The sequence below is a fragment of the Macadamia integrifolia genome, chromosome 5 (genome assembly GCF_013358625.1).
Source record: "Macadamia integrifolia cultivar HAES 741 chromosome 5, SCU_Mint_v3, whole genome shotgun sequence".
Taxonomy (NCBI): domain Eukaryota; kingdom Viridiplantae; phylum Streptophyta; class Magnoliopsida; order Proteales; family Proteaceae; genus Macadamia; species Macadamia integrifolia.
In genome coordinates, this window is record NC_056561.1 from 14,633,085 (window position 1) to 14,656,127 (window position 23,043).

The 23,043-nt window shown below is 37.4% G+C and overlaps 1 protein-coding gene across 1 annotated transcript; it reads left to right on the forward strand.

The window, feature by feature from the left end:
• The first annotated feature begins 117 nt into the window (after positions 1 to 117).
• Positions 118 to 22,413, forward strand: LOC122079456 (GTPase-activating protein GYP1-like). Its single transcript, XM_042645949.1, has 10 exons — positions 118 to 285; positions 436 to 592; positions 708 to 891; positions 6,970 to 7,040; positions 11,286 to 11,423; positions 11,539 to 11,630; positions 12,535 to 12,806; positions 15,419 to 15,504; positions 15,725 to 15,826; positions 22,070 to 22,413. Exons 1-10 carry the CDS (start codon positions 197 to 199, stop codon positions 22,229 to 22,231), a joined length of 1,353 nt encoding a protein of 450 aa, XP_042501883.1. The 5' UTR covers positions 118 to 196; the 3' UTR covers positions 22,232 to 22,413.
• The last annotated feature ends 630 nt before the right edge of the window (positions 22,414 to 23,043 follow it).

A 23,043-nucleotide genomic window follows, 5' to 3' on the forward strand; every position in this document is an offset into this window, starting at 1 on the left:
TCATTTCATGAGAGTGAAGGTGAGAGATACTGTGAGGGGGGCCGCTAGCATAGCCTATGCTTTGGACTAGAATCATTTCCTCTGTAAAAAGAGATCTATTTTTCTTGAACCATTGTTTATTTTGTGACTGTGTTGCTGTGATCTGAAAAGGGTTAGAAGGAGGAATTCAAAATGCCATTTTCATTGTAAAGAAGCCATGAGGAACAGTGACAGAGAAGAGGAAAGGAAGGAGGGCATCCCGAGCCTTGATACCAGATTCAATCAGACCCTTAGAAGTGTTCAAGGGTATGCTTATTCTTAAATTTTCCTTTGAGAGGGTTCTTTCAACATATAAAAGATCTGCAAATTGATCGAAAAACCAGTTAAAAAAAAAATATATATATATAGATATTGTTTCTTTAATTTATTTTTGAATTTTTTGAATTTGTGATACAGGTTGCTTCAAGGTCGCAGCTTCCCTGGAAAAATTTTGCTGACTCGGAGATCAGAATCACTGAAAGATTCTAGCTCAGCTGAAAATCCTCCCGACATTGGAAGGAGTCGATCGGAAAATGATTTCGGATCAGGTGAACACATGGACACATCTTTTGAGGTAATATTGGCTAAAATTGACTAATTTGTTTTTGTTTCAAAATATGCCCACATCATTGGATTTCTTCTCTGAATTAGTTCTGTATTTTGACAATTAAAGATTAGTTTTTGTTTAGGGCGAAGTTCAAAGTACGAGCAAGGTAACAATTGAGTCGACCATTAGTAAACCAACATCTTCCATTACAAGCATGGAGAGTACATCCAAAGAAGCTCAGAAGTCCGTGTTGGGGGCTAGAGCCTCTGATTCTGCAAGGGTTATGAAGTTCACAAAAGAACTCTCTGGATCGACTGTGATATTAGGTATTTGCTTTTCTTTGTGTCACAACCTTCATATTTGCAGATATCAGATAGTTTTCTTGTGTGTTAGGGGCCTTATATTTGTAATTTATTTTGGCCATTTTAGACAAACAGAGAGATGGTGTTTCAAGTGCATAGTTTCAAAATTGGACCCACATAGATAGTTGAATTATCACCTTGGTTATGAATCTGGTGCAATTCATACATTTACTTAGTTCTATATATCATGTGTATATTGTCTGAAATTTGGCTGAGGGATCCTTTCAGGATCACTCTAGGTCCATAAAACTGGAGCATTCAACCATGTGCCAAACTTCTTTTTATTAACATAAACAACCGGAAGATCCAGACTTTGGCTGTTCCTGACTAAGTTTATAATGAGTTTCTAATCACCTAGAGTCAGTCACTAAGTTATAGGAACTCAAAGATACCAGAATCATGTGAATTAGAATTGACCAGAATTGAAGAGCAAGTGATAAACAGTAATCTGGATTTTAGATTCAAAACAAAATCTAACAGATTATTCTATTCAGGTATAGGAACCAAATAATAGAAACTGATATTAATCCTAGGGTTTAATTCCAAGTTTCGGAAGAATCCTAATCGAATCAAGTCCTTTCCAAACAGGAAATTGATGGCAGTACTTGGATCAAAAGCAAACAACAATTCCAGATTAAGTAACAGTAGATCAGAAATCATATTTAAGAGTAGAACTATATTCTGACCTTAGGATATGAAAGCAGGTCTTAAACAGTAACCGTGTTGCAGTGATAACAAGTTCAGGAGCTGTGAAATCCTAACAGAATAGGATTCTTATGATTTGACACAAAGATTATGATTGCTGTCGTGAACGAATCAAAATAAACCCTAACTAAACTATGAAATAGTGGTAAAAAAGAGGTTGAACCCACAAAGAACTCAAAGGCTAATTTACTAAAATTGATGTGAATGTTGTTTTGAAAATCAAATCGCAAAATTAAGACTAATTTAATGACTAATTAACAAAACTGAGAATTTATGAGAAGAATAGCCTTTAGGTTTCGAATCCCCATTGACATGATTATTTAACTCTGGCGCATACTCTTGTTCATTAATACCACAAGTCTAATGCAACCACAAAATGATAATTCCGGTTCATTATAGGTATAACCTGTCTTGTTGAGCACTATCGTCTTTCCCATACGCTAAGCACGCTTGGTTCGGTTAGTTAAAGGCTATCATAAATACAACCAAAATTATGTTAAAAACTATTATTTGAATTGAAAATATGAATTACAGAAGCACATTCTCTATACTAAATAATTCAATTAAAATCATCCACAAAGGGTTGGAGCCTCAACATTAAACAATTAAGTATGCCTACAAAAATTAAATAACAATCATCAATAGTTCATCTACACCTAAAGACAAAGGAGACTTAGCCGCTCATGGTGCGAATCTACGAAAGGCAACAAAGATGGTGTTCTTCCATGGAGATACGAACACAGGTGAAGGGATTCAATGGTGATGCGTACGATGCGATGGTGGTGATAGAACCTTGGTCCAATGGCAATGATCTCTTCGCAATGCTATCCAGGAAAATCTGTCAAGAAGAAGGTGCAATCCAAGAAGGGAGAACCGTGAAAAAGAGAGAAAAATCAGCCCAATAAAGCAATAAAAGAGACATATGGGAGGGAGAGATAAAATAGGAGAGATAGTTTAGGGGCTGGTTAGGATAAGGAGAGAGAACGTGAGTAATATGGAGAAAGATGGATTCGGTGTGAGAGAGAGAGAGAGAGAGAGAGCCCCTAAACGTTTAAAAGAGGGAGAGAGATAATTAAGACAAAGAAAGAGAATTTGGAAGAGGTGGTGTTGTATTAGGGGAGAACCGTGAGTTCAAGAGAGATGGATTCGGTCTAGGAGAGAAAAACAAGGAAATCGAGGTGTGTGTGAGATGAGAGCAAGGAGAAGAGAGAGGGAAGACCGAGAGTGGGAGAAATTGTAGGGGAGAATAGAGAAAATAGGAGAGAGATAGTAGAAGAGGGGAGAAAACGTTAGAGAGAGAGCTAGCCGAGTGGGAGAGAAATTCTAGGGAAGAGATGGGAAGGAGAGGGAGGTCGGTCGGTCTAGATCACTGTTAGTTAAAACGGGAACGGCAAAAAAACGGAAACGTACGGTACGGGTTTTAAACAGATAAAAACAATGAACGGTACGGTCAAAAAAAGGGTAAAAAAAAGGGAACGGAAAACGGACGTAAACGAACGGTACGAGTATTAAACGTGTAGTTTTCAAAAAAACGAAACCAAAAAAACGGTAGTATACTCATGCAATTTGAGATATTATTACTTGTATACATGCATCTAATATTCCAAAAGCCCTAGGAGTCCCAAGATAAAATAGCCCAATGGGCTACAAGAAAATTAGATGTTGCTAGCTTTAGCTTCTCTTTACTCAATGGGCTATAAAAAGATGAGATTTTTTTCCTATAGATAGTATGGAAGTTAAAAACAAAAAACCAAGTACCATATTGTCTTCACTCTTCACTTTTACTAATAGGTTTTTTTTATTTTTTTATTTTTTATTTTTTATTTTTTATTTTTAAATTAATTAAAAATAAAATTCTTATTTTACCCTTAAAAAACGTATACGCGTTTAAAACGGCCGTTTAAAACGCGTTTAAAATGGATTCTTTTGCCGTTTCCGTTTTTTTCCGGATTGTATACTAGCATACGGGAAAACGCGTTTTAAACGGCAAAAAAAGGGGAACGCGTTTTAACTAACAGTGGTCTAGATTAGGACAAAAGAGAGGGAGAAATTATAGTAGAGAGGAATACATAAGAGAGATGAGAGAATAGAAGATATGTTTTAGGAAAAGTAGGAGAGGGAGAATCCTAGTCTAATTTGGACAAGGAGAGAGAAAAGGATGAGAGAAAGTAGGAGAAAGAGAGAAAGATGAGAGAAAGTAGGAGAGTGAGAGAGAGAGAAAAATCATGTCTTTCTCTCTCTCTCTTTCTTTTTTTTTGTTCTTTTACTCTCCTTCGTGGAAAAAACCGATTCTACCCTTGAAACCCTACAATCATAATAAAATAACAAAACTAGATTGATTGAATCATGACATCCAATAAAAATGAATAATGAAACAACAATATCATGTATAATTGTGACCGGATCAGATTTGCTTTTGAAAACAGAAAAAAACTCAGAAGTGAGAGGCAGTTGCTTCTTGGTGATATGTTGGATTGATTAGTGGGATGCCAATTGAGGCTTGAGTGGGAAGCCAGATAGAGGATGCGGTCACCTTGGGAGATGAGCTGGTTGGAGTAAATCCCCATATGTAGTCTCCTATGAACCTCCATGGTCCTTAAAGAAGGCGTTGGAGCTTGCTAGCTCATCATAAGTGGGTGCATCGCGAGGGCCTCCGAGACTCCATTCGGGGTTTCCGGTGGCCTCTGCGTTTTGTCTAAGATTCATTAGCAGGTGTTCATTGTAGCCATGGAATTCACCCATTCTGAAGATTTAGATTCTCTGGTTCGGACAATAAATTGATTTGATTCAAACCAAATAAGTTGAACCAATTAAATATAAAAATGAAAAATAGGTTGGGTTATTCAAAACAAAGGGGTAAATTAGGTAGTTTTTAGATTTTTTAATTATCAGGGGAGACAGAGAGGTAGAAGTTCATTTTTTTGGGGGAATCAGAAAAAAAAAAAGTTTGGGTAGGGAAGTTTGAGTAAATATAGGGTAAGTATAGGGGAGAAAGAGAAATATTCCCTTTTCGTAAATTAGTATTTTATTTCTTTATGAAAAAGGTTAATCCCTAATGGAGTTGCTATTTTGTAATTAATCACATTAGGAATATTTTTCTTCTTAAGAATCAAAGAGTCATACTCATGTAGGTTCTTAGGGGTCTGGTTGCCACCCATATAAAGCAGTGTAATCAGCATATTTTGAGTGGACTTGTTCAATTCTTCCTAATGGTTAATGGAATGGTTCTCTTCTATGTGGTTGATTGTCAAACCTTATCTTTATTCATAGTGAACAATTCTATTTCTCTTCCTTTTGTAGCTACATTAATTTTTACTGAGAAAGTTTGCGTTGGAGGAGTAAAAGAATAAAGTGAAGGTAGATTCAATCCCAAGACCTGCCCACAACCTACCAGAGTCCTTACCATCTGTGCTGTGACACCTTCCATAATGCAGGTCTTATAGCTGCAGTCTGTTTGCAGTTCTAGTTGGGGCTACCCCTGGTGTCACAAACTCACAATCACACCCTGGCTAGTAAGGAAACTAAGAGTCTAAGACTGACATCTGATAGGGGCTTTTTCCTCCATGTCCCTGATACCCTTCTTGCATCTGTTTTCTGTTCTCCTTGAAACTATACTGCATGTGGGCACTGGCCATTTAATAACGTAACTTCTGAGATGCCTTGGCAGCATTATTCTCTGATATGGGAGCATCTAGAAGGCCTATTATGGTGGGTCTATTCTAAGGCTCTATTTAGTTAGATTTATATTTTAATTTCAAATTGATTTCTTAGAATAAGTCAACTAATAGATTTTGGTCAAGAAATTGAAACTGTTTGGTTGCATCAATTGAAAATATTTTGAGAATAAGAAATTCATTTGTTAGTTAAATTTGAAGAATAGATTCTCTTTATTTATAATAATAAGAGGGAGAGAGAGAGGGAGATTCTCAGATCAGGCTAGCCCTCTCCAGCTGAGTTGGGTCCTGGGGCCCTGGATGCACTAGCTATCGGCACATTGTGGTCTGATCCAGCAGAAATCCCATATATTGAGTGCAGCTGATATGCGGCTACGGCTAGGAGATCATATCATGCCGTAAATGGCTTTTATATGTATAAAGAGATCCATTAGATATACATCGTCAATAGGTGAGCATAGAAATCAACTGGAATAGAAATTGTGAAATAGTTCCTAACTATTTCAAGATTTCTATCTACTTGACTTCAATTTCTCAGAAATTTGGTGTGGAAATCATACCAAACAGCCTGAGAAATTGAATAGCCTTTGAAATTGAAATAGAAATCCAACCAAAGAGTGCCTAAGTCTCAGGTGTTCAGGTTCCTAAATCTTTTTGTACTCAACCCTGTAGAGCTTCCTGCCGAAGAACGAGCCAATCCATGGGCCTCGAGGTTTGGAATGAAAGGCCATTGAGAAAATGTAGTTTAGGAGCTTTATAATTATGTGGGTCAATTTTTCTAGCTCTTTCTCTTTTGTTTTAAGTAGTGTGATTGGATTTCCTGGTCTGCAGAGACCAGATAAGTTACATTGTCTACACTGATTTCCTGCCACACAGCATGTCAGATGAGGCTAAAATTTTGTGGACAGATAAGTTGTCAAGTTCATCCCAAATGGAGTCTTACAAGTGGCAAAATATAACATTGACAAGTTGAAGACCATGAAGAGGGTGCACGAGCAATTAAGAGGTTGCATGGACATACATGATACATGGGAGGATATAGGACTGAATTTGAGTCTAAAATTTGATAGCTAATCCAGAGCTTTCCTAGATAAACAAAATTAGGCTTAAGTATCCAGAGCCTATCCATATCTGATTATATATGAGATCCAATTATTTTGGGTCCGGATTTGGATCCACCATATAGGATTCTGATCCATATTCGGATTGGTAAGTGGTAAGTTGGATTCGGTCCAGATTGAGGTTAATTTGAACAAAACCTTACACGTTTGTTGCCCTACCGTGAAACACTTGACTTTTTTTATATTTTATTAGGCACTGCTTGAACATCAACGTTACCTGAAACGGTATGGACATGACAATTTTAAGTATCCAACTTAATTTATGTTCATTATAGAAGTATCCAACATTATGTGGCAGCTGTTTTGAAATAGCCAGGTAAAGTAGATGCAAATGAATGTATTCTTCTACCAAAAGAGAAAAAAGGAAAAAGGAAAAAAAAAAAAGAGTGTATTCTAAATAACCATAAATAGATTATATTCTGTGTCCTTTTAATGTCTGTTGCTGAGCTACTTGATTTCTTTCACAACATATTGTTGTTATTGTTTTGTCCATACTTCCACCTAATCATGATATTTTTTCTTTATGTTTATGCATCTTGTAGAGACATTGCGTCAATTGGCTTGGAATGGTGTAACTCCACATCTGCGCCCAACTGTATGGAGGCTTCTTTTGGTATGTTCTATATTTAATGTTCAGTTTTTAAGCATTAGATACTAATGTTGTTACTCCTAAGTTTCATTAACATGATACTATGTTGGATCATTTAGATGTACTTCTGAAACTTGCTTTCCCTGTCAAATATGGTTTTTCATTTTCTTTTTTCTGTAAAGAATTGCATCTGCGAGAGCAGAATGGGACTAGCCTCTCAAAGGAAGGAGTCCTGGAACACCATCTCAATCTACGATGTAGCTTGAAAACTTGGAGAAATCTCCAAAATTTTGGATATTTCGAAGATTTCAAAGTGGCGGAGTCTAATACCATACATATAAGAGAATCAACAATGTTTCGGTTGAAATTTTGGTGTTTCCTATATCTCATCATTTTGGTGACACGGTTCAACAGGGTATTATAAGTACCTTTGTTGAAATGTCTGGCCGAAATTTCGACTGAACTCAAGCTATATTTTGCCCATTCGCCTCTTTTTCCTGCGGGAAGAAGGAAAACCCATATTTTGGCCTGATTTTGCCACCTCACCTCTATGCTCTGCTGGAATACGGTGCTGGGGTTGCCACATCATTCCAACGACATTGTTGCTGCATATTGATGAAAATTTGGCCACATTCACCAGTTAAAGGTATGAACTTTTTCGAAATATGATAAATACCCGAAAGTTGGTGATGAGATTTTTATATGTCAAATACTAGAGCCTGATTTACGGCCTCATGGTGTCGAATTTTTTTTATTCTTTCTGTTATATATAGATATTTTCTGGTTTCAAAAAATAGATTTTTCTACCCCCACCACCCCCCCCAAAAAAAAAAAGAAAAGAAAAGAAAAAAAAAAGTGAAAACATTAGGATCAACTGGATGGGGCTATGATGGTTTCACTGGCGTTGGTGAGTATACATCTTCTTCATCCGTTCCTAGTGCTTATGAACATGATGCCCACTCACAGACTGGGTCATCCTTTGTGGATACCTCGGACTACCTCTTCTTCTACCTGGCCCACCAGCCGTGCATGCTAGTAACACCATCAAGTTACGGTGGCTCAGTGGCTGTTTTTTCACAGTACGATGACCTATTCCTTGGGATAGGTTACCTCTAGTATGTATATGAGGCCATTTATAGGGAAGCTGTGGTGGACTTCAAGTATTTCTTCCAGCACACTATGATGTGGCTTGCATTTTTTCATACAGTTGGAGGATTATTGGCGTTCGGCACCATCAGTCCATGAGTGGCTTGACCCTCCATGTAACTCTATGTGGTATTAGCCATTAGGATGCCTTGTGTCCACTTTGTACTCAGTATCACCACACAGTTTTGTATTGCTGGGAGTTGGGTGATGTAGATAAGTCACTTGGGCTTATTTTATTGCATATAAGCCTTGGGTTGTGTTATGTATGTGTTGGGCCTTTGATCCCATGGGTTTTCTTTGAAATGGGCCACTTTAATGGGCCTAAAATATGGGTAGAAGCTAGGAAAACGGTATTTTATTCATTAGTTTAATTACTTGCTATTTAATTCAATAAAGGCCCATTAGGCCATTAGTTGGTTGTAAAGTCCTATATGGACTATTAGTTAGTTAGTCTTACTCCATGTTGGAGTCATAAAGTCAAGTCCTAGTCCTATTTTGAATTCCTAGTTGTAGTAGGAGTGTCTAGTCCTATTGGGAAACTAGCTCCTAGTTGTAGGAGTGTCTAGTCCTATTGGGAAACTAGCCCCTAGTATTAGTATGATTGTCAACTTTCCCTCTATAAATAGAGAGGCATATGTACCATTATTGAACAGATTTGAATGAAAGAAAGTTTGCATTTATGAAAGAAAGTTTGCAACTAAATGCTTAGAGCAGCTGAGATAGCTGTGGGTGACAAGCCCAGGCTGAGATAGCCACTTTCTTTAATCTCTTTCACCCTTCTCAACTCCCCATCTATTTTATTCTTCTTTTTTATTTTATTTGCTGTAACACTCAAGAGATATAATTCAGATTCTGATAAAAGGCTGTATAAATCAGAACCGATCAGCAATCCTAGTGGGAATAGGAGAGAGATCGATCTCCTTTCTTTCTCTCTTCTGTACTCTGTTCAGCCAGGTCTTCAATCAGGGTATTCCAGGCCTCATAAGGGTCCCACGATCCTTACCTAGTCACTGTTGGAAGCATTCAACTGCAGTTATTGAAGGTGCTTCTCAGTTTTCTCTCCTAGGTCAGAAAATCAAGAAAGCTTGTAACTTCACAACCAGCCGTCAGAATCCTCTCAACTCTGGGGGTTTTTGTACCCTCCCTAGGGACTATCTACGCCTGAGAGTGCAACTCAATCGGACTTCTACAACCCTGGCTGCACCTCTCTCTCTCCAGCTCTATAACAGGTCTTTCTCTCTTCTATCGGGTTAGGTTTTAGGTTGGTTTTGCTCCTATATGGGTATTGTATCCTTGGGGATTTCTTTGTTTTTTTACTCCTATTGTATTGTTTGGGGTTATAAATTGCGGAGTTAGTTACTTGTAATCTACTCCTGCATTATTGGGTCTCTGAGTATATGATACTAGTACTTTGTAGTTTGTACCATTTCATAATTAATCAATATTATGTTTCATCATTCATGGTGCATAGCTTGCTTGTTTTACTTGCCTTTTTCTGTCTTCTAGTACTAAAACAATGTGTAGAATAGGCAATTTTTACTCAAAGTATACAATAGGCTTTGGCGTATACTTCCAACCAAGGGTGCAAATCCAATCTACAACTTTGTGTGACTTTCTTGCAATATAAAGGTTTAAATATGTTTATATATTTAAGCATATTTAAACCTGCAGTCAAGGCTTCCAGGTCTCTCCACCTCCTCAAGGCTCCTGCAGTCATTCGATTGCTCAGGCCCATGCCTCCACTAGCAACAGCCTCATCAGTCTTCCGTCATCAGCCGTTTATCTCACTGGGGCTCCCCAATTGCCCAGGTCTACTGAAGATGCCAGAGGTCCCAACCCTCTTCCAGCCATGGCTGTGCTGTGCTCAACTCCTTTAGCCTTCGCTGCCTCTCCACACCATCCCCCCCCCCCCCCAAAAAAAAAAAAAAAAACTCCTTTCAATGAGTAATTCCTTGGTGGTTGGAGTGATTGTTTAAGGCCCAATTGTGGCCATTTGGTACAGGTTTTCCCCTTGGTGGGCTTGTTGCCTTTGTTTAGCTTTTGTTCCTTTTCCCTTCGGGTCCTTGTATATGCGTTACTCTTCTTCTTGGTAATGAATTGTTAATTTGTTATTCACCAAAAGAAAAAAAAAATGTTTATATAGGCTAAAATGAGGTTTCTTGAAGTATCAGAGCTTAATATGGCCGTTTGTCCCCCCGAAATGGCCAACCAAAACTCACCAGCAAAAGATGCACTGTAAATGGCTGAAATTTTGGATTTCAGTCAGGCTGGAACGAGCCCGAAACATGACTTTTCAAACTCTGATCTACAGACCCTGCTTGGTGAATTGGTCAGTCATGTCATTTGTTGTCCTTGGTTTTAACTTGAAGGGATGATATGTGTAAACCTCCAAGGGTCATCATTATTAGAGGACACCCAAGCAGACCAAAATGTTGGAGGAGCCTCCCTTATAGGAAATACAAAATCCTTATGGAGTGAAAACAGTTCTGTCCTAACAAATTCCCTTTCACCTGTTGACCTTCCCTGTTGTAGATATTTCCTTTTAGAATCATACATAATGAAGCTCTAAGTGTATATGAATGCTATAGTGCATAATAAGATTCCCAATCTCTTCGGACTGTGAATGTAGGTACATCTTAGTCGTACTGACTTTCTAGTGTTGTTAACATAAATATGGAGAAGGAAAAGCGAACGGAGAGCAAGAGCGACAATTCCTCTCCTGCAGATTCCTTTGTATATAGCATTAGTTATGACAAAAAGTACCACTAGATGACAATACTATCACATTGATGTCCCTTAATATACTTGTTATCTTTTGATGGAATGGGTTGCTTTTGTAGTGCTTCTGGTCAGGCTATGGTTCTGCTATTATTTTACATGATGAATTGTGTCACTACCTTTGTAATGAGAAAAATTGTTGATGTATGTTAGACTAGATAATTGTTTTATTGTCTTTTGAATCCTGGTTGTAATGGATGATATCATTTCATACGGGTGGAATACAACTGTACATATTCTTTCCAATCCATAATCTGTTAAATCTCATGTGTTTCTTCAGTTGTACTTTCTGGGTGTTCACTATTCACATTACTTGTGAAAAACTTAAATATGAGCTGACAACAGGGATATGCACCACCTAATTCAGATAGAAGGGAGGGGGTTCTTACAAGGAAACGGATTGAGTACCTTGAATGTGTTTCTCAATATCATGATATTCCTGATACTGAGCGTTCTGATGATGAGATCAACATGCTTCGCCAGGTGATCTTTGCACTAGGGTGCAACCATCTCAACTGTCTTAACAGGTTCCACCCAATGCTAGAAAAGATGGAATAACTTACTCTATGTCTTATATCCTTTTTTGTTTGTTGTTCAGATTGCTGTTGATTGTCCTAGGACTGTACCTGATGTCACCTTCTTTCAGCAAGAAGAAGTTCAGAAATCCTTGGAGCGGATCCTTTATACATGGTTAGTTGATTAGTTCTTTTCAATGTTCTTTCCTTTATTTTTTCGTACCCCCAGCTCCCAAATCTCTGGAGTATATTGTTTGCATCTTGTATACTAAATATGGTCCATGAACAAAATATGGATTCATGAAATACACAGGCTGAGGGGTCAGGGCATACCATATTCTAAAGTCTTAACCAGGAGGATCCACAGGGAGAAAACACCTTGGATCAGAATTGGAGCCTTCCTATCTATTAAATTCTTCTGGAATGTTACAAATTATATGGCATACGAAAGAAGTCTTGAGGACTGGGTCATCTGATTGGCTTGATTTCTTCCTTACAGACATCTAGTTTGGTATTATCAAATGTTTGTGCACCTTGTATGTGCTGACTTTATGCATAGAATCCGTAGGAGATCCACCTCAAATGGATTTGTTTCGATTGTATTATTTTGATGAAGCTAAGAGTTGACATGTCTAGGTACCCGAGCTAAATATGTAAATATTGTACTTTGATATCTGCGGAAAGTTTCTCCACCTTTGCACTCAACAACTTTTCTCCTGCTTCCTGTAAAACTGTCCCATTTCTTGGTGAGAAAAATGATATTTGGTATATCAGCATAGCTGACTTCCTCTTGGACCCACATGTGATTTGCATTTAAAATGCTTTAGACACCATTGGTGAGCCTTATGTTGGAGAACTTCCAAACAACAATCATCATATAACTTATTCTAGAATCGTCTAATGTCTTTTTGACCATACTTTGGAGATCTCCACTTTAGGACATATCAAATGGTCAGTTGTGCACGCTGCACATGTGAATAGTTTGAAGTTGGTCTTTATGGACTGAGGAGCATTCTCATTGTTTAACAATTTGTTATTTCTCTTCATTTATATTCATGGGTTTCCTGACTTATTTTCAGGGCTATTCGACATCCAGCAAGTGGTTATGTTCAGGGAATTAATGATCTTGTTACACCATTTCTAGTTGTTTTCTTGTCAGAACACTTAGAAGGGGATATGGGGAATTGGTCAGTTGCAGATTTACCTTCGCAGAAAATTTCTAATGTTGAAGCCGATTGCTATTGTTGTCTATCAAAATTACTTGATGGGATGCAGGACCACTATACATTTGCTCAACCAGGAATCCAAAGGCTTGTATTTAAGCTGAAAGAGTTGGTTAGGAGGATTGATGGTACATCCCATTTCCTCTATTTCTTTCCATTCTTTTTTCCTTTGTATTTCCCTTCATGGCATTGTTTATTTGCATCTTTCCTTTCTTGCTTTTTAAATATACACTTTTTAAGTCTTTCTTATCTACTTAGTATGAGTGTGAGACAAGAATATCTGCTAGACTGTAGACTCTAGAAGGCAAGCTTAGTACCAGTCTTGGATCCCACCAAGGTCTTCTGTATCAAATCAACCTTTTGGATGACCTTCATAATAAATCCCATCAGAATTACTGGATGGGATGTATAATTTTTTTGCCATCCAAAATAAGAAAAAATATTGGGTGGCAACGATATCTTCTTCATGAAGTGACACCAGGAGTATTTTTATTTTATTTTATTTCCTTCTACTTTTTCTTCCCCTTCCATTAACTGTATTGTCCATCTTATTAATATTTATAGCAATCTTGTATGCCGGGGACAAGGGGAACGTCATATCATCTTATGTGCCACCTCACAAACGTAATGGGAGTTTTTCCCGTCTAGGGATCTTTGCAAGTTAGTAAAGAAGAGGTGTGGTTTGCTAACTCAAAGGAGAGGGGAGAGTAAGCAGCTAGATGAGGAGTGCTTGTGATGGGAAGCTGGGCCAGCTATGGATTGTTATTTTGGGCTTAGCTATTTGCTTACTAATTAAGCTACTTCTACCTTTTTGAGCAAGCAACTCTTTTACCATAAAAGGATGTACACTCCTCTTTGAAAAGATAGAATTGACTTGAATGAAATGAAAGTGTGTTTAGTGAGAGGTTCTCACATGAGCCCTTAGGGAGTGATGCCTTCATATCTTCTCATCCCCCTTTGGGGGGCATCTTATCTCTTCCTTCTTCCCTTCTCTTTCTCTTTTTCCATCCCTTAGTATTACTGTTTGATATTGTTCATAGCCCCTTAACTGTAATTGACTTCCTTTCCTTTCCTAATTTCTTGTCCTTATTAAAGCCTCTAATCAATCCTAACATCCCACCACTCCTTCCTTGTCGTCTAGTCCTAGAAATCTAAACCTATAGGCCTTTAGGTTGTCCTGCATCAGCATGAATATTTATTTATTTTTATTTTACTGTCTGTGTGTGGGGGCTTAATAAAAGGTCTCTTGTTTTAGTCATTTTCAAATATTTTGGTGCCTAAGTGTTGAGAGAGTTAACATCAGTCTTTACTTATTAGCTTTATTATTTTAAATTTCCCAGTAGAAGACGGGGTCATAGCAATAAGCCAATAAGAGAAGGGTAGAAATGGTAGAGATAATTTTCTCTTCTTTTTGTAGTTCTTGATTTGTTGGCTACTTGGGATACTTGAATAGCCTTCAAGGCCCTAGAAAATAATTGATTATGGCTACCCTCCAAGCCTTCTTTGTTATATCAAACCCTGCCCTCAATTGAGCACTAAACTGCTGGGATTATTGACCCTAAATTATTCAAGACTAATAAATCCATACAACCGTTACCACCCCAGAATCATATGCCCTCCATAAGCTTGAACATCTGCAACATTCCTAAACTGACCATAGATAAGTTGCTTGGTTTATCTATATGATACAGTCCTTATATCAGTTGGTAAAAGTTTTGCTGTAGATCTTTGTAATATGAGAAGTAGCCGCAGTTAATGGTAGGAGCACTTCAATGGCATGCCTACAGTTTGAGTTGACTTGTACTGATCTTCTTGCAGCACCTATTAATATAAGTTGTAAATTCTGGAAATTAATGGGGAAGGTAATGCTGATCCCTTGATTGGATTTCAAATTTCAAGAGCATCTTTACTTCAAAAGTCGAAGCCCTCTACGTGCTTCACATGTGGTGAGAAACAAAATTTAGATTCCAAGGTCCCAAGGGGCAGATGAATTAGCCTAAGAGGTCCCAGAATATTAAGGAATTTTGTGAGATGCTTGTCCAGGAAAGTGAGCCATCTTCTTCTGATGAGTAATCTGTAGTTCAATTTTATTTTTGTGGATGCATGCATTTCTCCTCCCATGATTCTTTTTGGGGCATACATGACAATATTTTATTGAAACAAGAGAAAACATTAGTATATAGAAGGACATGATGGTAAATAGCGATAAAAAGGAAAAAAGAAGAGCCAAACACTGCCACCTCCCAAAACAACATTAAATTTCAGCTTCAAATGGATAATAATTCCCAAAATAAAGGCTAGGTCTCTCTACCCCTTGCTTTGCCCCATCATCAGCCACCTCATTGGCACTTCTTGGCTTCCATAAAAAAGAAATGTCTAACTGAGCTACCAATTCCCTTATAGGCTTAATCAATTGAGGATATATATATATATATATATACGGCTCTTCCAGAGAATCCCTTACCATCTGATTACATTTGCAGAAGCACCTTTGACAGTAGCATGATCCACCTAATACTAACCAATTGAAGGCTTCTTGGTTATTATGCTCCTTCTTGGTTGTGGATTCCAAATTGTCATATTTTTCAAGCCATGAAATAGCTGCTTCATCACACGATTATCCCATATGCACATGCTTTTTCTGTTGTTACTATGCTCCCCCCCCCCCCCCTTTGGATAGATTTTTTAGTTGTCTGTGGTAGCTTTTTGCTTCTGACGAGGTTATTGTCTTGCCCATAAGAACCTCTGTCAAGGCACATGGAAGAGCAGGGACTTGAGTTCATTCAATTTGCATTCCGCTGGTTTAACTGTCTTCTAATACGTGAGGTTCGCTTCATTCTGACCATTTCTTCTTTGGAGTTCTCATTTCTCTTTTTTTAGTTCAGTTTCATCTTTCGATTAAGTTATCCACCAAAGTCCTGGGACTACTGTTTAACTGAAAATGAGATTTTATCGGGGGTTGGGTGTCTATTGAACAATGACATTAACTGATTAAGTACAATTATCATTTGGAGAGGAGCTAATTTGCGGTTCAACTTTTTTGCAGATTCCTTTCCATTTAGTAACACGACTGTGGGACACATATCTTGCAGAAGGAGATGCATTGCCTGATTTCCTTGTATACATATCTGCCAGCTTTCTATTAACGGTGAGATCAGAATTTCTTGTTTCTGTAGCCCTTGCCATCTTTAGTCGATAGTTAAAAAAGCACATTCCTTTTATTCTTCTTCCTATATAATAATGATGATGATAGTAATAGTAAAAGTAGTAGTATGGTGTAGCTAGTGCACGAGGATCCCGCCACTGCGGGGTCTGGGGAGGGTTATAATGTACATAGCCTTACTCCCGCTTCGCGGAGAGGCTGTTTGCTGACTCAAACCCGTGACCACTAGGTCGCAAAGGAGCAAGCTTTCTTTTGCGTCGATGTCCACCCTCTAACAACGATAATAGAGGTAGTTATCCATATAACAAAGCAAAGGAATGTGATGTTTCCTAAAATCACAAGACAAATCCGAACCTTCAATTTTTACAGTTCTTTAGTCTAAACCGTCTGTTCCCATTCGGCATTGAAAGAGTGCACAATATTGTTTAGAGTACTAGTACACATGCATGGACTTTTACGGGATGCATGCCAATACAAACTGGGCATTTGATTGAATTAGACTCTGAAATGTGACACATGACTAATCTAGATCATGTTCTCTCTATCCAATGGTCGGAATAGACACATCATCTGTCTATGCAGAATACATGCCTTGTGACGTTTGGAATATTAACAGACCTTTGCAACAATAATAATTCACCTAATAATAATAAAAATGATGATGATGATGAAGTTCCTAACCATCTGATGAGTTGATATCTTTTCTCCTAAGATCTGAGAATCAGTGGTTCGCAAAGTGATCTATTTATCCATTATCAAAGACTGTACTCTGGTATTTGATGTACTATATTTGGTGGTGGTGGAGTCCTGCCCATCTTGCATGTAAACCACATAAACTGGGAGTAGGGTACAAAGCACTCCCAGCATATCCTCTGCCTTGCTTGCCTAATTGAAATTTCATGTTCTGAACTGGTTGTTTCTATTACTAACGTAAATAATTTAACTTTTGTATGAACTTGAAACATCGTAGTTTTGCAAGAGAGAGAGAGAGAGAGGTCCCCACACTTTATATCTTCCATTTTGGGTTCAAAACTGTTAGAGCAACATAACTAGCAACATAACTAGTATCTCTAATAAAAACTCAATGGAGTCTCGGTCCCCACTTATTGGTGTTGGATGCCACGATCAATTATTTTGCTTGAGATGAATCACTGTTAACAGTTTCCCCCTTGAGGCTTGAAGCATTCCAACTGATGTAGTATTCAGCTAGAAGTAAGAAACAGAAAAGAAGTCCCCACACTTTGAGTTGCTCTGGTTCAACCTTGAACCAGTTTTCTGTTTTTGATCCAACCTTGTGGTTCGATTCTGTTTCACCTGGGGGATCTTAAATCGTGGGCTAGTTTTAGAGTAATTGTTTTATTCTATCGTTATTTAGGATACTTCCAAACAGGAAGGAAATTTCCTATTCTGTTTGGGTTTTATATCAAGGGTTTGAGTCAGTTTAGATCTCCTCCATCTATGCTGGTCGATGGAAGGAAATTGAATTATGATTGGCTTTTGAATTTTGAATTTTATAAATACTTTTAAGGCTAAACAGACCCCCAGGATTTCGTTACTGGAAGAAGAAGCCTTTCAGCTCAAAGTCCATGGATTTCAGATCCTTAGGCTGTGTTTGGATTGCAAGAAATGGATAGAAATTTAGAGAAAATAAAAAAGCATCTGGAAAATAATTTCTCTTGCGTGTTTGGTGTGTGGATAGAAAGCAAAGAAAAAAAGACTTGTTTTCTCTTGGTGTTTGGATGGTATAGAGAAGAAAAAATTGTCAATTGCATTCAACCCATGTAATTTGTAATGAGGTCCCTGAATTTATTTAAAATTATTCTACCTTAAAAGATGGGAAAAAGTTCTCCACAAAGCTGGAGTTCAGATTGTATCTCACACCGTCTCACATAATGAGCTGAGTGGCCAATTCAAAATATTTGTGACCCCAAGGAACATGCTTATTTTTGTGTCCTGAGGTTTTCCGTCCACTTCCATCCTTTCCCTTGACCCCCCTTGATGTCTCATTTTGGTACCTGGTACATGTTTTTTCTTAGCTTCTGATTAGCTAGCTCTGCTGCCTTTTTTCAGCTTCTTTTGCTCTTCTTTTCACCTTCAGGGCTGGATTCCCCCGCCCCCTTCTTTCCTCTTGGTAATGACTCATTTATAAAAAAAGAGGGAAAAAAAAAAGAAAAAAAAGTGACATTTTAGATCCCATGAATAACCAGGAAAAGCCAAAACTCGACCAAAATTTCAATCTGAAAAAAATTTCTTCTTTTCCAGGTAATTTGTGCAGGTTGGAGATTCAGCTAGTGCAATTGCCACGTTATGACCAATTAGCTATTCCAAACATTAATTAAGTACCTAACCCAAATGCATAATGTGATGCATAAAATATCCCATTTTGATCCTAGGAGGAAGGGCAAGAAATGCATTTCTTTCTCTCTTTATCATTGAGGTAGTCATTACCCATGGCTATCTCCTCCTCATGTAATCCCTCAAACTCTTGAACAGTGGAAAATATTACTGCTGGATCTGCAGAGGCAGCACCCTCGAAACAATCAATCATCTGTCCTACGTGCTGGCCCAATATATCTAATTTCTGCAAATTTGTGCTCCCTGTTGATGCATTTAAATCCCATACATGAGCTTATTCAATTAGAAATAAGCTTTGGGTTGGGTTATGTATGTGTTGGGCCTTTAACCTAATGTTTCTTTCAATTTTCATTGTAATGAGCCTATATTATGGGTAGAGGTTAGGCATACGTGATTATTTAGTTGTCTTTATTTCTTTATTGTAATTTTTATTAGGAGTTTTAGTTACCGACTTGTGAACCATTTTCTCTGGTCATTTGAGATATTGAAACTTGACCAATTAAATGGATGTGGCAGTCTTCTATCATATCATACGCAGTCACGTCTGTCCATGCCTGCCACATGGAAAGTTTTGAAAATTGGGTGAAAACACTTTTAACTTACTGAGGTAACCTCATAATATCTGTATGAAATGATTTATTCTTTCATGAGTTTACTATGTTAATTGTCAGATATAACCAAGAACCTATGTCACATGGCTCTGCAAAATGCACAAAAGTGTCTCTATTTGATGAGTGCACCATTCTGACACTACAATTCTGCAACATGCCATTTTACTGTTAATTCTCTTGCATGTTTTCTGTCCTACCCCCTCCTTTTCTCCCAATGCCACCTTATTTTCTAAGGGGTAGTGAGGATATTGCTATTGCGGCTGGATCGACATGACCTGATCTAGAAACCCGGGCCAAGACAAAAGCAGCCCAAACCAAGCTTTTAGTCTAATAAGGGTTGGTTGGAGATTGTATTGTAGATATTTTAGTTTAGGGAAAAGTGTCTCTGAGCCTAGTGTACTGTACCTGTATGCCCCGACACATATAGATATTTTATTTTATTTTTTCTTTTCAAAATAAAAATAAACCGTGTCTTGGCGTAGCCTACACTGTAGGCTCAGAGAACCCTTGCCCTTTATTTTATAATGTTTTATTTTGGGATTGGCTATGTAGGGAATTAGATTGAGTCATTAGTTTCCTAGTTTGAGAGTTGTTTCTATTTTGTAGGAATTTTATTTTCTTATCTATACTATGGGATTAGAGAATTGGAATGAAAACTGAGTTGGACTAGCCTCACGGCTGTAAAGTAGTGTATGACCAGGTTGGTCGAAGTGCCTACTTCTTCTCATTATCGTCTTTCTTATTCTCTAATCCAGAAATCAGGGAAGTAACCTGCACATTTCTCTTGTTTCAATTTCTGGTTCTCACCTGAATTGATTGCTATAATTGTTCTCTCTTCTTTTTGTTCATTCCTCTCTTCTTCCTGTTATTTCCCTTTTATTTGCTGTACTCTGCTTCTGACATGGGTGATGAGAACTACAGGAGTGGATTAATCTCTCTTGATCTCTGCTCTTTCAGCCTGAGATTCCAGTCATCAGTTGAAGTTCATCCCCAACCATAGTTGTCAAGGCGTCGCTTCGGTGTCGAGGCGGTTTGCCTGGGGCTTAGGCGATAGTCGCCTTGTTGCACTGCATGTTTCCTTGTGTTTTGGCACTTATTTATGCCAAATTTTTTTTATTCATTTACTTAAGATATTATTCATAAATAAGCAAATACCCCCTATTTGAATCTAATAAAAATAGTTTAAAAACCAAATTCCAAAAGGATAAAAAGTCAACCCTCAGTCCAAGAACAAAAACTAGATTTTAGTTATAGGGGCGATTTTCAACTTTTAGATGCTGGGGTTTTTCTCAATTATGAAAATTTTATAAATTCTATCATGTTAAAACATTGCTAAAAACCAAAAGTCTGGTAAAATAACCTCTTGTTTTGATATCCGTAAAATTATTTTCATTCAAGCGATTTTAATAGCATTCGTGCACTTAAAAATAAGTTTGACTGGAGCATAACTTTGTCATTACAACTCAGATTTAAGTAATCTTAGACATGTTGGAAAGCTAGTTTTATCTTATAACTAATACAAAATGTCTCATTTAAAAATAAAATCATTTGACCAGTCAAACTTATTATAGAACAAGAGCATTTCTCAAAATGTTGATTTTTATAACTTAATATGACTTAATGTTAATTTTTTATGATTTGATGTGGTTAAATGTTGATTTTTAATGACTTGATGTGGCTTAATCTTAATTTTTTATGATACAAGGTATATATAGCTTACTAAATAATGGTAGAAAATAGGAAAAATAAAAAACAACACTTGGTTGCCTTGTTCGCCTTAAGGCGGACAACTTCTCGCCTAAACGCTTAGACAACCCTCCACCACCTAGATTTGCCTTGGCGCCGTGACATCTATGTCCCCAACAGAACCCCTTTGCTGCAAATCGAAACCCATAGCATATCTGGTTGTTATAGTATCACGCAGTATTGTTTCAGAGAGGGTATTTCAGTTTTCAGGCTGCTGTTTCTTGAGATTGTGAACTGAAATAAAGAGACTTTAGGGTTAATTACCTTATCTCAAAACCTTGGCTTGTTGGGAGTTGTGTGAAGAGCTGCATCATTGCAAGCTGATCTACTCTTCTGCCTCTCTAATCTATTGGGAGGTTGTAGACAACCCTTAGTTTCAGATTTAAAACTAAGACCTTAATCTTAAATATTACATAAAAGAACCTCAATCTCTATTTTGTTTCTCTTTAAAATCCCCTCCCTATTTTTAATCCAGAAAACCCCATATCTTCCAATTCTATTCACAGTTTAGTCTTTCACTTGCTTAGTTACTTCTGAAGGCCTGAACTGTTCCAAAATTCTGAAATTTCCACGTCTCACAGAATTTGGCGTGAGCCTAGAGCACGAACCAAACTTAGGGCTTTTGAACCCGGGGTAGCATCAGGTAGTGTCTTCTTCCTACTGTTAATATCATGACACAAAAATCTCCTGCAGGAGTATAGTATGACAGAATTACTAGAGCAGATTCTCCTCAGAATGAAAAATACATCTCTGGGATAGAAATGTAGTTTTCATGCTACAGATTCTAAAGTGATAATTCTTGGTTCGATCATAAAATTTTTATCCCATCACTTCAACAAAACTTAGGGTCCCCATATCTGGTGCTGGAAGAAAGTAGTCTTGGAATTAGGATGATAAACATACACATCAGTTACGGAGTGAAAATATAGGGATCTGCTAATGAACATGTGATTAGGAATCTATCTACATTTTTTTTTCTCAGTGAGTGAACTGAAACTTTTAAGAATTTGAGATGTGTGATTTCAAGACCTCAGAGAATATTTTAAAAATTTCAACTATCATTTTTAGTGTGACAAGCTTTTGCAAAGTTTAATAGCAGTACAAAAAACTACATAACTGCTATAATGGAGTCCAATGACACTAAAAAAGTCACTGTTGTAACTCTACTGTCACTTAGCATCTGCTTTTGACACACTTTCCCTTATTGTCTGGGCTAGAATTTAACCATATAAATGTGAGTCCTGTCCTTGCGTTAAAGAAATGCATTTCTCAGAAACAGAAAAAAGTATGTCTCTAATCTATGGTGTGAGCCATTCATGAAGGTGGTTTGTCGGGAATTTTGGACCACCTTGTTTTGTCCACTATCAATGTGATGAAAGAAAAATGTGATTCACATATATATCTTTTCTTTTCTTCTTCTTCTTTATTTTTTTTATTTTTTATACTATGCATGAGTACCTGCTGTTGTAGAAGATACAAAACTGAATTATCATTTGTGCCTTAAACCTTGTTACAGTGGTCAGATAAGCTACAGAAACTTGAGTTTCAAGAAATGGTATTGTTCCTTCAACATCTCCCCACCCATAACTGGACTCACCATGAACTTGAGATGGTTCTTTCAAGGGCATACATGTGGCACTCGATGTTCAACAGCTCCCCAAGTCATTTATCCGGCTAAGGAAGAAGACAGTAGTAGTCCCCTATTTCCTGTGTTGTACTACTTGGCAAGGGAACCGTTTTTTATTTTTTTTATTTTTCCCTTTTTTGTACTCCTGATTGTAAATCCACCATTCCATAATTTATTATGGTTAATCATTTTCATTAATGCAAAGAATTATCGGAGAAGTTTCCCTTGGTTTATCCAACTGCCTGCAAATTTTTGACATATTACACTACCATTGATAACAGATTGATCGTCAGGGTTGATCGAAGGACCATTGAAGGTTTTGTTTTGTTTTCTTTTTCAAAATTTAAGGGAGGTTTTGAATATTGTTTTCATCTGTAATAAACCAAGGGTGGGAAAGAGAACCTTGGCTTGTCAAGTGCTGCAAAAACTAGGCTGATTTGTCGTACACAGCAGGTTGTCCTAACATCTTATTTAAATGAATCATAGCAAAAAGTTCTGAATAAACGCGGGCACGAGATCGTGGAGTACATGCCCCCGCATTGGCTCTCTCTCCTTTCTCCTCATTTAATGATGTGGGCTCTATTATATGAATTGACACCGATTGAAACTTTCACTTTCTGCAATGTATTAGGGTCTGTTTGATAATGTTTCCAGAAACGTGTTTTTGTGTTTTTCTATTCTCAGAAACGAAGAAACGGCATAAATACTGTTTGGTAAGTGTTCTGTTTCCACTTGTTTCTTGAAACATAAATTGAAATTTATAACAATTTCAATTTATGTTTCAAGAAACAGGAATGATGAAAAATCTTTCACTTGTTCTGCTGCTTCTCGAAACAAATATCGTGCAAAAAACTCCACTCATC